Source organism: Coffea eugenioides, chromosome 8, assembly GCF_003713205.1.
Source record: "Coffea eugenioides isolate CCC68of chromosome 8, Ceug_1.0, whole genome shotgun sequence".
NCBI lineage: Eukaryota > Viridiplantae > Streptophyta > Magnoliopsida > Gentianales > Rubiaceae > Coffea > Coffea eugenioides.
In genome coordinates, this window is record NC_040042.1 from 1926864 (window position 1) to 1944683 (window position 17820).

General features: G+C 39.2%; 2 protein-coding genes and 1 non-coding gene across 3 annotated transcripts; 1 reads left to right on the forward strand and 2 right to left on the reverse strand.

Moving 5' to 3' along the window:
• Positions 1-4240: 4240 nt before the first annotated feature.
• LOC113781808 lies at positions 4241-4347 on the reverse strand. Its single transcript, XR_003469713.1, has one exon. It is a non-coding gene; the product is annotated as a small nucleolar RNA R71 (small nucleolar RNA).
• A 4351-nt stretch (positions 4348-8698) lies between these two features.
• LOC113779436 lies at positions 8699-9088 on the forward strand. Its single transcript, XM_027325011.1, has 2 exons — positions 8699-8894; positions 8958-9088. The coding sequence occupies exons 1-2, from the start codon at positions 8699-8701 to the stop codon at positions 9086-9088; spliced, it is 327 nt and encodes a 108-aa protein (XP_027180812.1).
• A 2898-nt stretch (positions 9089-11986) lies between these two features.
• LOC113779437 lies at positions 11987-13177 on the reverse strand. The gene is made up of 2 exons (XM_027325013.1): positions 12830-13177; positions 11987-12727 (listed from the first exon to the last, which is right to left on the reverse strand). Exons 1-2 carry the CDS (start codon positions 13175-13177, stop codon positions 11987-11989), a joined length of 1089 nt encoding a protein of 362 aa, XP_027180814.1.
• Between the last annotated feature and the right edge of the window lie 4643 nt (positions 13178-17820).

A 17820-nucleotide genomic window follows, 5' to 3' on the forward strand; every position in this document is an offset into this window, starting at 1 on the left:
ATTTTCCAAAGCTAGTAATCTGGGAAATGGTTGCCGTCGTAACCAGACCAGTGTTCGTGTTTCGTCCATAACTCCGTACTCCGACGTCAAAATCAAGTGCCGTTAGCAGAATTTGAAACTAGACATTCCCATGTTTCCAACGGTGTATAATGCACATTTTGGTTTCATGTGTGTGAGCCATACCATTCATCTGAAGTCGGCTGTCCTGTTTCTCCGTTCTGCCGAAATGATTTGATGATGCTGCAACTTTAGGGTTAATTTCGAACCAGTTGCATTTCTGTGAAATTTTACCCTTGTGAATTTATTTTCTAACACTATCAACCATTCCCAATTCTGAGTTAAATTGAGGGAGTTATGATCAAAATACGGCGACTGCCTCGTTTTTGAAACCTTAGATTTGGACAGATTGCCTTAAGGATTTTTCCAAACTTTGGTTGATTGATTAACCACCTTTCCGAGGGTATTTTTCCATGAAATTTGGTAGAGAGATACCCTTCATATGGGAGTATTATACTGCAAAATTTGGTATCAATCCAAGTCCGTTTCGACACTTAATAAAAGGTCCAAAGTCGGAACCAAATCTGGAAATTTTGTAACCGTCTTGAATCTTTCCCAACTTTGAGCTACCATATCTTGGTGCTCGAAACTCCGATTCTTGAGATGCTTGCTCTGTCCAAAACTTTACTTGCACTTCTAATTGAGTTATAAGTTTCAAGGGCCGGTTTGCAACGAGTGATTTTTGCCGACTTTCCAAAGTTAGCGAAAAACCAACCCCGGCTCAATCCTGGTAATCTAGAACAGCAACTTTAGGCTCATTTTTGAATACCTTCCACTTAGATTCATGGAACAATGTCTTCTAAGGACTTTTAGTACTTTGGAAGACGATTCCAACGGTACCAAATTTATCAAGTTTCGATTTGTAGAAAAGAAATTATGATTTTTCAAAAATTTGACCAAAATTCGAAAATTCTGAAATTCCAAAGGAAATCCGCGAAGGAACTATTCCACAGAATCCGGCCTTGAATCCGGCCAGAAACTGGCCGGATTGTCGGCCGGATTAGTGGTGAAGTTTGAAAAAAAGGAGGTTAGCCACTGCCTCCAATCCGGCCAGAAATCCGGCCGGATTGTGACGTGGCCAACCCTTCTCCGATTTCGATCGTTCGTTTTGCAATCTTTTCGCTCGTACTCGTTTTCAACCAATGATTTTAAGGATAATAATTCGATATTCTTTTACTTGAGTCCTACACCTTTTGAGAATCCAACTTCAAAGGCAAGTCAAATGAAGTTTCAAATATTTTCGAACCTTACTCGTGTTCAATCTTTCTCACTACTTGGGGACCTATAGTAATTATCTAATACTCGATGTTCAGGCACGCACGAGGACCTCCAAGAGGACCCTACCGTGGAAGTTTGAACTCTCCCTCCAACTTACTTGCTTGCATAACTTGGTGAGTGTCAAGTGTATGATTACTTGAACTCTAAGGACTTGATTCATGCTTGACTTACCTGATTACATGCGTAGCCTATTCGATTTTGACAAAAATGGAGTCGAGTGTGTACTTGATCGCACTCGTTCTCATTTGAAACGAATGACTCATGCTTAACATGATTTGCCTGGTTACATGACTTGAAATGCCTGCTTAAACCTGTCAAATGCTTGAATACATGACATGGTATGCTATGATTGCATACGTCGTTGGAGTGAATCTCCTCGACACTTACATGATACATGGGGGACGCCCAAACTCATAGGCCGACCTTGGAACTAGAGCCGGCATGGGCTTGGTCGGGAACCTTGGTGAGCCATGAGAATTACATGATAAGCTTGATCTATTTGAGAGATCTTGCTTGGCATACTCGTGGAGTATAGCCTTCTAAATGTCGTGCGAGCCCGAAGTGGTGTATGGTGGACGGATGAGAAGTAAGTGGTGAACTACGGATATGAAAATATCAACCCGGTTGACGGAGAGTCATCATGGGGAGATATACAAATGACATCGGCAAATGTGGAACTTAGCTCCTGAGAGCTTCCATATCCTTGAATTGTTTCTAGTTACATTTTATCGGCGTTATTAATTACTTGCAAGCTATTACCTGAATTGTATTTGGGCTTGTTATCTGAACTATGTGTCTGCATGTGTGTTCTTGGCCTCACGAGCGTTTTGCTCACCCTGTAGATTTGTTTTCCTTAACAGGTTTGAACTCGGAGGTAAAATGGAGAAGCCCTCTTGATGTACTTTTGTTTAGGGCTTGTTATTACTTTTGGTTATGCCTTTGGTTTTGGAATTGTACTTTTGGTATGGAAATGTGACCCTGAGAACTATCACAGTTGGTATCAGAGCCATATGCCGACAGTTGGGACCTTAAGTCCTTCGTCTGGAAAAGCCCCGAGCCCCTCGTTCGTGAAGAATCACGAAGCGAAACTCTCCGTAGGGGATGCCCGTGTGCGGGTGGCAAGCTGATAGATACCCCGTGATGTGACCCTTTGGACGAAATGTAATCTGTATTCTGACGTGTGGTTTGGAGAATGGGTGACTATTATTAAGTTTGAATACTTCCGCATTTATTGTATCTAAGTTATTGGCTTGTGTTGTGTGGTCCGGCTATAAGTTGAATGGAATTGTTTGAGTCCTGGCGAGAGTTAGGCAGGCGTCCCGCGGATACCCTTTGGTTCGCCTTAGGGAGAAGTGGGGGCGTCACACGACGCAGTCCCGAATACTTGTGTCGAATTAATTATCATGCGTTCCTTAATTTATTAATATTTGCACATTGTCTGTTTGAATTTCTATGAGATTATTTAGTTAATTGAATATCAAGGGCTCGATGTTTAGTGGGATTTATTAATCTCCTACCAAATTAGTCAATTAAATCCGTAATTATTTAAATTGATTAATACTAGTGGCAACTAGCGTTTTTATACAATAGGGAAACTTGCAATCTGATTTAAATAACTCTCGTAGCATATTATTGATTGGGGTTAGGTTTTTCCAATCCTTTATGTAATTGAAAAATTAATTCCTACGGTCGTACCTAGAAGTATTTTCTGGTTAGGGGTAATCAATGGTCGTACCTTGGTTACCAATAAATTAAGAAAAAATTGGTCGTCAGAACTCGTCGGCGACTATAACTAACCTATTAATAAATTAAGTGAACCTACCTTGCATTAATGATCGGATGAGTGGACTGCGTCTAAGTAGTTGTATCCTTTGTTAGAATTTATCTATACTATTCTTGATTTAATTCCTGTCTATATTTGTGTTAGTTAATTATTTTTTTTAGTTGAATTGCTTAATTATTTTTAGTATCATTCCGATAAAATCCCCCTTTATCAATTAGTATCTCAAAGAGACAAATATCCCCAGTTCTTGAGGAGACGACCCTACTTGCTACTGTCTACTATTTAGAAAATGTTGTCAACTAATTAATTCTGGTATATCGGATTAAACAAACTTTTCGGAAACATGGTGAATCAAGTAACCCATTGCACACCTAGAGTCCCTGCTCCAGTACCTAGGATTAATTATTGACTGCTTTTGGTGGTAGTTAGGTTCTATTTTTATTATTGCACAGGTTCGACATTTGTCAATTTTTGGTGCCATTGCCGAGGACTGGTGTCAGTTATTTGTTTCTTTTTTATTTCACTTTTGTTCTAATTTTCTGGTGCTTTTCAATGTATGCCTCGTTTTTCTCGTACAGGTGAATTAATTTTCGACCCCGAGATAGAAAAGACTACGCGTAGAACAAGAAAAGAGACCAGACAACTCAGAGAATAGCACTCAAGTGCTGCATCTCAGAGACCTGAGCCAGAAGTTGGACCAACAGATTTGTTTGGTGACACTTCGAGTGACTCGGACCAAGAGCAAGTCATCATGGCAAATGCATAGACACTAAGGGAGTTGGCTGCTCATAATTTAAATTAGCAACCTTTATGCATTACTTTTCCAAATTTGAATGATAACACTCCCTTTGAACTAAAATCTGATCTAATTCATCTCTTGCCATCTTTCCATGGTCTACCAGATGAGGAGCCCTACAAGCACTTGTAAGAATTCGATGTCGTTTGCAACAGTATAAAACCCCGAGAATCACAGAAGAGCAGATAAAAATGAGGGCCTTTCCCTTCTCTTTGAAGAACTCCGTAAAAGATTGGTTGTACTACCTAACACCTGATAGTATCACCACGTGGGACCAGCTGAAAAAAAAATTCTTGGACAAGTACTTTCAGGCGTCTCGAGCTACAAGCCTAAGGAAGGAGATATGCGATATCAAACAACATCTAGGCGAGTCTCTCTATGAGTATTGGGAGAGATTTAAGAAGCTGTGCATCCAATACCCTCAGCATCAGATAAATGAGCAACTGCTCATCCAATATTTCTATGAGGGGCTACTCTTCAGGGACAGAAGTATAATCGATGCTGCAAGTGGAGAAGCGTTAGTAAATAAGACTTCTCGAGAGGCGTGAGAGCTAATTGAAGGAATGGCTGAGAATTCGCAATAGTTTGGTACAAGGGAGGATGTCCCAACGCATAGGGTGAATGAGATAGAAACATCCTCCATCCAACAACAAATCTCTGAATTAACGTTCTTCGTGCGACAACTAACTGTGAGAAGTGCCTCACAAGCCAAAGTATGTGGGGTATGCGTTGCCTTGGGTCATTCTACGGAGATGTGTCCGCTAATTCAAGAAAAAAATGCAGAACAAGTTAACATGACTGGCCACGCGCCCGTGCCAAGAAAGCAGTATGACCCATATTCAAGTACCTACAATCTTGGTTGGAGGGATCACCTTAACTTCAGTTATGGAGGAAATAGGCAGTCCAATTTTGCGCCAAACAAATAGCAAGGGTATCAACAGCAGTATCAACCTCGCCTACCACCACCCCCTTCGAACTCAAGTCCGTTCTTGGAATAGATGATGAAGCAATTGATTGCAAATCAACAGAAGACAGATTCAGGTCTACAAAATATGAGAAATCAACTGGGACAGATGCAATCCATGCAAAATCAAATGAATCAAATGGCCATCACGAACAACCGTTTGGAGTCCCAAGTTCAAGAGAAGTTGTCATCTCAACCAGAGTTGAATTCGAAGAATGTTAGTACAATGACCTTAAGGAGTGGCAAAAAAATTCGAGAACGAGAACCGGTGATTCCTAAGAACAAGGATGATGAACGAATTGAGAAAGAGTTGGAAGAGGAGGGCAGAGACAACAAAGATCAAAAGGTACTCCCGCACCTAATCACTAAAGCTAAAACTAATCTACCTCTCTTTCCTAGCAAGCTAGAGAAACCAAAGAAATAGGACAAGGCAAAAGAGGTCCTGGAAATCTTCGGCAAGATGGAGATTAACATTCCCCTACTGGACGCGATTAAACAAGTGCCTAGATACGCAAAATTTTTGAGGGACTTGTGTGTCAACCGAAAGCGGTTGAAAGGAGATAAACGAGTTATAGTGGGGGAGAACATGTCAGCAATCTTACAAAGAAAACTTCCACCGAAATGTTGGGATCCAGGTATATTTACCATTCCCTGTAGGATAGCTAATACCTTAATTGGGAAGACCATGTTAGACCTAGGAGCTTCGATTAATGTCATGCCCAAGTCCATATATGCTTCTTTGAACTTAGGTTCTTTGAACGAAACGTGAATAATAATTCACTTAGCTAACCGAATCAATGCACACCCTGACGGGTTTGCTGAAGATGTTTTAGTAAAAATTAATGAATTGATTTTTTCCACCGATTTTTATGTGCTAGACATGGAGGATGAACACTCCCACAACCCATCACCTTTACTGTTAGGTAGACCCTTCTTAAGCACAGCTCGAACCAAAATTGATGTTAATAAGAGCACCCTGTCTATGGAATTTGATGGTGAGATTGTTCATTTTAATATTTTTTAAACCATGAAATATCCTTCAAAATCATATGCTGGCTCTATTTTCTCTATAAATGTTATTGACCCTGCTGTACAAGAAGTTTTTAAAATTGAAGGCAGGCATGAGTTAGAAGTCGCCTTGACCAGACATTTCGAATCAGAGATGATCCTTGGGGTAGAGTTGAGTGAAAAACTCAAATGTGTGATTGGAGCGTTACAGATGTTGCCAACCACAAAAACAAGGTATGATCTCGCACCCATTTTTACACCCGAACCTCACCAGAGATTACTTCCATCTGTGGTGCAGGCACTTGTTTTGGAATTGAAACCCCTGCCGAAACACCTAAAGTACGCATACTTGGGTGAAGGGGAGACACTCCCAGTGATCATCTTCGCGAGTTTATCAAAGGTTCAGGAGGACAAACTATTTCGAGTTCTCAGGGAATATAAGCAGGCGATAGGATGGACCATTGCCTGTATCAAGGGAATTAGCCCCACAGTGTGTGTGCATCGAATTCGACTCGAGGAGGGTGTTAAACCTATTCGGTAGGCTCAAAGGAGACTGAATCCCCTAATGATGGAGGTACTGAAGAAAGAGATCCTGAAACTGCTGGATGTGGGGATAATCTTTGCAATATCAGATAGCCCCTGGGTGAGTCCAGTACAGGCGGTCCCGAAGAAAGCAGGGGTGACGGTTGAATCAAACCAATAGCGTGAACTCGTACCAGTTCGAAAGCCCACTGGGTGGCGGCAGTGTATAGACTATAGGAAGTTGAACGCCGTCACGAAAAAAGATCATTTTTCCCTTCCTTTCATTGATCAGATGGTAGAGCGATTAGCAGGTCGAGTTTACTATTATTTTTTGGATGGATTCTCAGGTTATTTTCAAATTGCTATCACACCCGAGAACCAGGAGAAGACGACTTTTACGTGCCCGTTTGGAACTTTTACATACCGAAGGATGCCATTTGGGTTGTGCAATGCACCTGCTACCTTCCAAAGATACATGATAAGTATTTTTTTTCGAGTATGTTGAGAAGATTATCGAAGTTTTCATGGATGTGTGTATGGTGAGAGTTTTGACAACTGTCTAGATAACCTGAAATTTAATTTTGGTAAGGTGTATAGAAACTAATCTCGTGCTTAATTGAAAAAAATGTCACTTTATGGTCGAACACGGAATAGTTCTGGGGCATGTAGTGTCGTTTAAGGGTATTGAGGTTGATAAGGCAAAAATAGATGTTTTATCTATTTTACCTTATCCTGCCAGCATGCGAAAAGTGCGTTCTTTCTTGGGTCATGCAGGTTTCTATCGAAGGTTCATTAAAGACTTCTCAATAATTGGAGCACCCCTATTCCAACTTTTACAAAAAGAAGTGCCCTTCGATTTCGATGAAGCATGTAAGAGGGCGTTTGATAGGATGAAAGAGCTATTGACCTCGCTACCTATTATACAACCTCCTGATTGGAACCTACCGTCCGAGATCATGTGCGACGCCAGCGATTATACCATGAGCGTGGTGCTGGGTCAACGAGTAGGAAAGGCAACTCATGCTATATACTATGCATCTCGAGCCTTGAACGGATCTCAATTAAACTATTCCACCACTGAAGAGGAGCTTTTGGCTGTAATTTTTGCTTTAGAGAAATTCAGGTCTTATTTACTAGGTGCTAAAGTTATTATTTTTTCTGATCATGCAGCATTGCGGTATCTGTTGACCAAGAAAGAGGCAAAACCACGACTGATAAGGTGGATAGTATTGCTACAAGAGTTTGATCTGGAGATCAGAGACAAGAAAGGGGCGAAAATCTAGTAGCAGATCACTTGAGTCGAGTACAAGTCGCCGAAAATGACCTCCCGTTGAGAGAAACTTTTCCCGATGATCATTTATTTTCTGTTAATTTATCCTTGCCTTGGTATGCAGATATTATTAATTTTCTAGTCACTGACAAGTTTCCTGTAGGATGGCCTAAGGCGAAGAGAGACAAGTTGAAGAGTGATGCAAAATCTTACATCTGGGATGATCCTTACCTCTGGAAGTAGGGTGCCAACCAAGTCATCCGTAGATGTGTAAGTGAAATTGAATTCCAATTTATTTTAACTTATTGTCACTTTTTTAAGTGTGGAGGTCACTTTGAACCAAAGAGAACGGCTCGTAAGGTGCTAGAGAGCGGGTTCTATTGGTTGACCCTCTTCAAAGATGCCTACTCATTTTGTAACTCCTGTGACAAGTGTCAACGAGTAGGTAATATTTTTCGTAGGGATCAAATGACCTAAACCCCAATGATTTTTTTTGAAATTTTTGACGTTTGGGGTATTGATTTTATGGGTTCTTTTCCTTCATCTTATGATTTTTTGTATATATTGCTTACTGTGGATTATGTCTCAAAATGAGTGGAAGCAAAGGCCACCCGTACTAATGATTCTAAAGTGGTTGCAGAATTCATAAGGTCTAATATTTTTGTCCGTTTTGGGATGCCGCGAGTGATTGTAAATGATCGAGGTAACCATTTCTGCAACAAGACAATTGCTGCACTTTTTAGGAGGTACGGCGTCTTACATAAGGTATCCACACCCTACCATCCTCAAACAAACGGTCGGGCGGAAGCGTCGAACCGAGAGATCAAGTCGATCTTAGAGAAGATGGTTCGACCCGATAGGAAAGATTGGAGTATGAGACTGGAGGATGCACTATAGGCATATAGGACGGCGTACAAGACACCCATTGAAATGTCCCCTTTCCGGTTGGTATTTGAGAAACCATGTCACCTCCCGGTCGAGTTCGAGCATAGAGCGTTTTAGGCGGTCAAGCAATGCAATATGAATATCGAGGAGGGCGGAATTCAAAGAAAGTTGCAATTACAAGAATTGGAGGAGATTCAAAATGAAACATACGAGAACGCAGTGATTTATAAGGAGAATAATAAGATATTTCATGACCAACAAATTTCTAGGAAGACATTTGTCTGCGGGCAAAAAGTTCTACTGTACCACTCAAAATTGAACCTATTTCCAGGTAAATTACGTTCTTGTTGGATTGGTCATTTTGTTATGACTAATGTCTTTCATTATGGTGCAGTCGAGATCCAGAGTTTGAAAACGGAGAAGAAATTTGTAGTGAATGGTCACTGTCTCAAGCCGTATCATGAAGGGTTTCTGATTGAACGGGTGGAGATGGTGCAACTGGAAGACCCGATTCGCTTAGTTTAAACAAATCTTGAGCTATGTCTAGCCAAAAACATTAAAAAAAGACGCTCTTTTGGGAGGCAACCCGAACATGAATTTTATTAGGGTAAAATACATAAAACCCCCCTGTGATTAAGGAAATTGACACGAAACCTCCTCATTGTTTAGAAACACCCACTTAACCCCCCTGTGCTTTGGACTTCTTTGGATTTTACCTGCTGACCGGTTGGGAAGCTAGCGAGTGATATTGATGCGACTTAATGGTAACTTGTGGCTAGAAGAAACTGGTTTCATTCCAATTTTGCCCTTCATGTCTCTTACAAATGAAACCCACCATAATTGTTGTTCTGCAAATGAGAAAATTTGACAGAGAGATGCAAAACGAAAACCCAAAAACGTAAAGAGCAACGCAGCTTTGGATGGGAGAAAAAGAGCTTTGGAAGGGCTAAATCAGCTATCATTTCAAGGGAGAACCAAAAAATTTCAAGCTCCCAAAATTTTGGCGGTGGATCGAGGAACCTAAGGTACCAAAACCGGCGATACTTCTACAACAATAAAGCAAAGATTAAAGTAGTAGAATCTGAAAAATCATCAAAAGTATGTTGTATTATGTATGTGAAATTGGTGCTTGTTCATTTTGGGCATGGTGCAATCCAATTAGTAGAGAGGGAGGCACTAATGAATCATTCTGGCAAAATCCATACGTTGAAGGGGTTTCACCAATTGGACCTGCAACAGCGAAAAGATTTATCATGTCTGGGCAAGGAATGGAAAGTAATAACTATAACATCATTATGGGATTACAATCGAAGATTCACAATGTCGAAGCAACGATGGGGCTGACGAAGATGATGATGATGCTGACTGTACTTGTGTCTCTTTTGTCATTGGTTGTTATATATATATGAGATGAAGTTTGGGTAAAATTTGTAATGTAAAAGTAGTGTAATAGAATTTGGAGTTGGGACAAATTGTAGTGCAAAAATCACATCTTGGTTTCAATCTAGAGTTGATTTTCATGTTTCAATTATAAATGAGCGAATGAAGCTGCTTTTGTTGAAGACATTGAAAAAACCTGCTTTTATTCAGGACATTGAAAAGACCCTGAAATACCCATTTAAATGCAATGAAGTTGTTAGATTAAGTCATCAGATGCAAAGATATAACCAGCAATTATTATTCAGGACACTTGACAGATTTAATCATTTTCAGCAAAGATATGGCCAGTAATATTGCCATCCATATTACCACAACTAGATATGATAAATCATCAAAGATGTGGCTAGTAATATTGCCATCCATAAATACAAAAACGTGACATATTATCACAATCATACCACAATGGTATCCTACCATAACATGGCCAAAAGGTTCACCAGCATAGCAATACAGTCACAAATGCCACAGTTAACCAAAACATAGCCATCAAATCTGAGTACAATACCACAATGGCATCAGTCAACCAAAAGATAGCCATAATCAACCAAAACATAACCAAAAAATCTGAGACAAAAAATTCATAATGGTATCAGTACCCCAAAAAATAGGCAAAGTCAACCAAAACATAGCCAAAAAATCTGAGTACAATATCCATGAAAGTATTAGTCAACCAAAAGACAGCCAAAAATCTGAGTACAATGAAAAATATTGCAACATCCATACCATAATGGTATCAGTACATTCAACCAATAAAATCGACATATTCTACTTGGCTACTTGGCATAACCAGTACATTCAACCAATAAAATCGAAAAAATAGCAGTTCATTTTCTTGGTTTTTTGGAGCCACAATGTCGCAACCTTGACATCCTTGCAGTTGCAGCTGGTTGCTTTCTCTTTAAGGATCTACTTTGATGGCTTTCTTGGTTGGTACCACTTATAGGCTGATTTGGCTCCTGTATGTAAGTTCTCATGGTTAGTATGTATGTAAGTATATTCCAGCACCCAAAAATAGATAATTACTTTTTAGTACCTGTGAAAGTGTAGTAGCAGTAGTACTTGAGACACTAGCCTGAGTTGTAGAAGCTACGGATGTTGCATTTGAAGCTGTTGGACCAACTTTAAGTGCCTATAGTTCAAATCGAATTTAATGAGTGTATAAGTAGCAATAAAACACACTAAACCATAGTGATAGTAGAATGTAAAATGTTATATTACTTTGTAAAGTTTAGACTTAGGGTGAATCCCTGATTTGCAAGTTCGTATGTTATGTCCAGATTTCAAACACCTCTGACAGTAAACTGCAAGACCTTTCCTACTTGCTTTCTGCTGATTTGTAGGCTCTTCTGGACCCTTGTTCCTCTGTTTTTTTGGCCTACCAGGCTGTTTTTTCACCAATGGTGGGTTCAAATATTGCATTTTCCTATCTACCCAGAACTGCTTCGAAGGAACGGGACCAATTGTGAAGTTGTAGGCCCTTAAATATGCCTCCCTATGGTAACAAGCATTAACATAGTCCTCAAATTTCAACTTTCTACTCTGAATGCAGGCAACCGCATGCACGCAAGGAATGCCACTAAACTGAAAATGACCACAGGTACATGTTTTCATCTCCAAATTGACAACATTTGTCCTTCCATAGCCATCAACTTCCAAATTCCCATTTCCTCCATAAACCGCAACACAATTTCTTGCATTTATCTTAAACTTCTCTAACTTCTCATAAATGTTTGGACATAAAGTGCCACCATGTTTCAGCATGCCCTCTCGTTTGGTTACCAACCTTTGCATTATTCTCCTCCGAATCCACTCCAGCATTGTAATTATTGGCTTCCCTCTAGCTTTTAGAATGTAATTATTCCATGACTCACTCATATTGTTAACGCAAGTGTCACTCCTACAAGCTGTACTAAAATGAGCTATGGACCACAATTTTGGAGGCAACCGTTTGAACCATCCCACAGTTGTTAGCTTGTCACCTTCCTATGGGTCAGCCCTCGCAAGATTTGCTATGGCAGTTTCATGCTCTGGCATGCTTGTTGTTGCAGCAACTTCCCAAAACATGTTTCTAAGGTTTTGATTCTTGAATCTTTGTTTGAAGTTCTCGAACATATGTTTCAAACAGAATCTGTGCTTTGATTCAAGAAACAATTCTTCAATTGCATGGACAAGACCCTTTTGCCTATCTGAAATGAAAGTGTAAGCCACTCCTTTGTTTCCTCTTCCAATTTGTCTGATTAATTCCTGCAAAAACCAACTCCAACTATCATAATTCTCTACCTCAACAACAGCAAAGGAAATAGGGAACATATTTTCATTGGCATCCCTACCCAAGACTGTAAGCAGCTGACCTCCAAAGGGACTCTTAAGGAAGCAGCCATCTAGTCCTATGATAGGTCTATATCCTTTTAGGAAACCATTTTTCAAAGCACCTAAACCATAATATATCCTCTGAAATATAGCTCTTTCCTCAACATTTCGCCTATCAATTTGCAATGAAATATGACTATCAGGATTTGAATTTTTAACAGTAGGTACATAATCCCAAAGTCTGTGGTATTGCTCCATGTCATTGCCCCTAAGTGCCTCTAATGCTTTTTGCTTTGTTCTGGCAGCTATTTTTTGACTAATATCTAGCATAAATAATCTTCTTGTCTCATTCACTATGCCAGGAATACTATATCCAGGATCATCCCTCACTTTAGCTTGAAATTTATTACTCAGCTATGTTGAAGTGGCATGTCGATTGCTGTAATTCCTGCCATAATAGTGCTATCCCTTAAGAGTTTTGATCATAAATGTCTTTGTTTTTTGGATTCTGCTTGCATGAATCCTCCAACTGCACCCCTTTGCACATTTAGCTGTGATTCGAGAGCCTTCATTTCTGATGTAGTTGTGCTCATATCCTTCTCTAATTTCCCATTCCACCAAAGCCTCTCTAAACTTATAGAAGCTAGTAAATTTATGATCAACCTTTAGTTCAAAGTGCTCTTTCCTAAACTCTTCATCCGCATTGAAGTAGCTGTAGACAGGGATGCTTTCATCACCAGATCTTATTCCTCTGTCAAGCAGGTTTTCATCATCCTCTACTGCTTCATTCCAGTCCTCTTCCTGCTCATTGGCATGACATCTATCATCCCCTCCCTGATGTTGGATGACTTCTTGAATCTTCATGTTGTTTTTTTGAATTGGGTTTGCTGCTTATGTTGTCCCAAATTAGCTTCTGGAGTATCTGTTGGTTGCTTATTTTCTTGTTGCTGTTGATTTTCATTTAAATCAGCTTGTTTTGATGCTTTTGCTTGCTGATTTTCTTGTTGCTACTTTGAACCAATACCAACCGAATTTACAGATCCAACATTTATAGATGCTTGTGTTGATCCTTGACCATGTAAACCTGCAAATATCTCATCATCTTCAGGCAGGTCTACTGCTTCTCTTAGCCAGTCAGGAAGATCTGAATAATCTTGTATGACTTCATCTTCTTCTCCGCCTTCATGAACTGTTCTTTCTCCCCTACAATCAGTCTGCACTTCTGTTGGATCTCTCTCTGCATATGTTGTTGGTTCTCCCTTACAATCAGTCTGCTCTGATGTTGGATCTCTCTCTGCTTGTGTTGTTTCTTCTGTTGACTTCCTTATAGGAGACTGCTGAGGTTCTGAGGATGTATCACCGTCTTCTTTGTCTTTAAATAACCGCCTGACTGACTTCCTTGCACTTAACTTTACTCTTTGTGACTTAGCTTTTTTCTCATTTGTTGCCTTCTTTCTCTTGGACTTGTTACCAGAATCATGTATCTTCTCTCTATGTGGTCCCACAAAAGCTGGATCCAACTCCATTTGTGATGACTCTTCTTCACAGATGTCCTTTGCTCTACAGTTAATGTGTGGATTGTCATTATTGTCCTTACTCCCAATTACTAAAGAGTCAATTTCATCCATGCCTTTAACAGCTGTGGATGAACTAATCTCAGCCTGCTAGCCATCATGATATGGAAGTGCAATTACGCCATCACCAGTCACTCTCTTGTACAGTAATTTTCCTTCCGGGGACACAATTTCAATGGGATCAGGCCCCCTCTCAGCATATATGTGCATTTCTATAAGTCCCTCATAACATGTTGTCAATAATTCGATGTCAACATCATCCTTGATGGGAACCACACCAACATCAAGGTCATGAAAGGGAATGGAGTACCAGAAATTCATATTTGTTACGCCGTGGTCAATTGTTTGGTACATTTTTGGAAACTCAAATACAGATAATTCATCAAGGTCACGTGTTCACCAGTGTATCTAATTCTCGATTTTCATTTGAAATATCTACCATAATGCATGTGTATGTCTATGGTCTGCCACGGATTATCTCCCATTCTTATGCACCTAACCCAAAGTAATCGAGATTATTTTACTAATTCCATTTTCAGATGTGTCAAAAAACAGAGATTCATTTACTCATTTTCTTTTCAGATGTATCAAAACGGACAGACAATATTTCATACGCTCAGTTTCAAAAAAAAAAATCAACATCAACACACTTATTTAGAAGAATGAAAACATAATCAATACCAGTATGGACCACAATAGTTCAAATTACTCCAAATAGACCCATACTTTTTGTAGTATATTGCAAATTTTTAAAAAATTTCCCCCAAAAATTGTCAGACAAGCTTCTGACTAAGTCAAACCTTGACATTTTGCGCATTTAGCAATTTAAACAAAAATTTTCCCACAAACATTGTCGGGAGTTTGTCGGAAAAGCTTCTGACCAAGCCAAAACTGACATTTTGCAATATTTACCAAATTTTAAAAAAAATTTCCCACAAACATTGTCGGAGAAACTTCTGACTAAGCCAAAACTGACAATGGTGGTTCCTTTACCAAGTTTCAAAATATCCCCAATTTACTACCAAAACACCTGCCATCAAACAAATCAACTCGTCTAATGCCTAAGGTTCAGATATGTATTTTACCTGGTTAATAGCTATGCTCAATGTGTTGTGACTCTCGACCGATCTGTACAGAAACGCTGACCGATGTTGTCTAATGTTGTTGACCTGCAGCACACAAACACCTTCTTCTTGACTGTAGGTTTAGGGTTTCTCTCTCAAAACATGAAATGTAGCTCAAACCCGATCGATCTTCACCATAACTCACACCGATCAGCAATACAGTCACCTTCTTCTTCGTTGTAGGTTTAGGGTTTCTCTCTCACTTTCAGAAGTCCATTCCACATTGACTAATTACATCTGTAACTTTTCACATATTATATATAAGGGTATTTTTGGTATTTCATATTATTACCGGCTTCCCAGCCGGTCAGCAGGTAAAATCCAAAGAAATCCAAAGCACAAGGGGGTTAAGTGGGTGTTTCTAAACAATGAGGAGGTTTCATGTCAATTTCCTTAACCACATGGGAGTTTTATGTATTTTACCCATTTTATTATTTTTCGTTGTTTATTTCTTTTGTTTTATCGTTTCTTAGTCGGATAGTAGTCGGTCTTAATATTTTTCTTCACTGTGATCAGGAAGTGCAATTTTGGCGTTCCCATGCCGTGTTAATGTCTCCCGAGGTTAGTGGACGCTTACCAATCTTGGCGTGCCCACGCCATGTTGGTAAAATCTCAACATTTCACGACGTTGGTAGGAAGTGTAATCTTGGCGTGCTCACGCCTGTTAGTGCCTCCCGAGATCAGTGGACGTTTTATAATTTTGGCGTGCCCACGCTGTATTTAACAACCCAAAAACAAAGGAAAAATTTTAAATTTAAAAAAATTTTCTTTTTTTATTATTTTTGAAATTTTTGAAAATTTTTTTTACAAATAAATTATTTCAGCAATTAAATTTTTGAAATTTAAATTCTACAAAAAAAATTTTTTAAGAGAAATGGAAATAAAATTAATTTCCTTTTAAACCTTCAGCCTTGTTTTTCTTTTCAAAAATTCAAATTTTGGAATTTCAATTTAAAAAAAACCCAAAACTATTTTTTTTCTCTTTTCTTTTCTTTCTTTCTTTTTCTTTTCTTTCTTTCCTTTCTTTCTTTCTTTCCTCTTCTCCCTCGCTTCCCTTTTCTCCCTCGCTTATAATTTTCTGTCTATCTAATTGTTTTTCTCTTTTTTCTTTCCTCTTCTCCCTTGCTTCCCTCAATAAAAGTTACAAAATAAACAGCACCACCAAGAGACTTATCTTTCATATAGCAAACATCAGTTTGCACCAATTCTAATGGATTCAATTTTCTAGATGGAAGAAAATTTTTGAATGCAATTCTGTGTTGTTTCCCATAAATGCAGTCAACACAAGATTTAAGTGCATTACCTCTAACTTCAGTTAGAAGCTGTTTGCGAACAAGTGTCTGAATCCCTTTTTCACCCATGTGCCCAAGTCGCCTATGCCACAGGTCAATTGATGAATCACGAACTGCATTGACTTCTCCCTTCCCCAACTTGGCTTGCATTAAGTAAAGGGTATTCTGCTTCTTTCCTCTAGCAACAATGAGATTTCCTTTGCTGAGTTTTCATTTGCCTCCACCTTGCAAGTTATGGTAACCCTCATCGTCAAGTTTTCCTGTAGAGATAAGATTAAGGCGAACATCAGGAATATGTCGAGCATTTTTTAATATCAGCTGGCACCCTGTATCTGTATCCAAATATATGTCTCCCATGCCAATCACTTTGCATGCGACCTCATTTTCCATCATAACATATCCAAAATCTCTTTCGGTGTAGGTTGAGAAGAAATGCCTGTGAGGAGTAACATGGTAGGATGCACCCGAATCAACTACCCAATCACTGTCATAATAAATAATATTCATCTGACCATCATCACAGAACACAAACATACCATCATGAGCTGCCGCAACTGCTATAGTCTCTTCATCACCTTTTTCCTTTGCCTTACCATTTTTCTCAGTTTGTTCCCGTTTTAGGATTCTACACTCCTTCATATAATGTCCATTCTTTTTACAATAATAGCATGCAATATTTTTTCGCGACTCAGACCTGCCTCTGGATTTGTCATTCCTGTTGTAGGGTCCTCTACTTTTGCTTCTCCCTCTTCTTTCTTTCTTTTCTGTCATTAGGGCCTGGGTCTCATAGACAATTTCTTGTTCCTTCCTCCTGAACTCTTTATTCATCACGGCCTCTTTTGCAATAGCCATGGTCAACACACCATTCGGAGCTGAATTGCTGACGGAGACTACCATGGTTTCCCAACTATCCGGTAGTGAACTGAATAGTAATAAAGCCTGCACTTCATCATCCAGATTCAAATTTAATGTAGTTGCCTGGTTTATCAATCCCTGAAAATTACTCAAGTGTTCAGTCATATCTTTCCCATCTTTATATCTCATTCGAGCAATCTGCTTCAAACAGCTAGCCTTGTTCAAACAGATTTTCCTTTCATACATACTCTCAACCTTTTTCCATAATACATCAGCTCTGGTGTCATTGGCAAAATGTTGAAAAATATTTTGACCAATCCATTTTCTAATATTGCCAACAGTTTTCATGTGCATAACGGTCCATTTTTCATCACTCATATCACTTGGTTTGCTTTTATCCCCTAGAACAGGTTCAAACAAATCTCTACAATACAAGTAGTCTTTCATTCTAGACTTCCAAATTGAATAATTAGTGGCATTCAATTTTATCATGCAACCACTATCCGAATCATCCATTTTTAACCAGTACAAATGAGCAGCCTAACATGACTGCTCTGATACAACTTGTTGGAAAAGAGGTACCAGTACAGGCACAAAATATCAGAGTTAGCCCAGGACAAATTTCTCTTTCCCCAAGTACCAGTTAAAAACAGGAACAAACC

What these genes read in the sequence shown, in the direction of transcription:
- LOC113779436 (XM_027325011.1), top strand. Translation starts at nt 8,699, where the DNA reads ATGAATATCGAGGAGGGCGGAATTCAAAGAAAGTTGCAATTACAAGAA. An exon ending in AAAATTGAACCTATTTCCAG is followed by an intron (nt 8,895 to 8,957) that starts GTAAATTACGTT and finishes ATTATGGTGCAG; the next exon opens with TCGAGATCCAGAGTTTGAAA.
- LOC113779437 (XM_027325013.1), bottom strand. Translation starts at nt 13,177, where the DNA reads ATGAAGATTCAAGAAGTCATCCAACATCAGGGAGGGGATGATAGATGT. An exon ending in GGTGCAGTTGGAGGATTCAT is followed by an intron (nt 12,728 to 12,829) that starts GCAAGCAGAATC and finishes ACTTCAACATAG; the next exon opens with CTGAGTAATAAATTTCAAGC.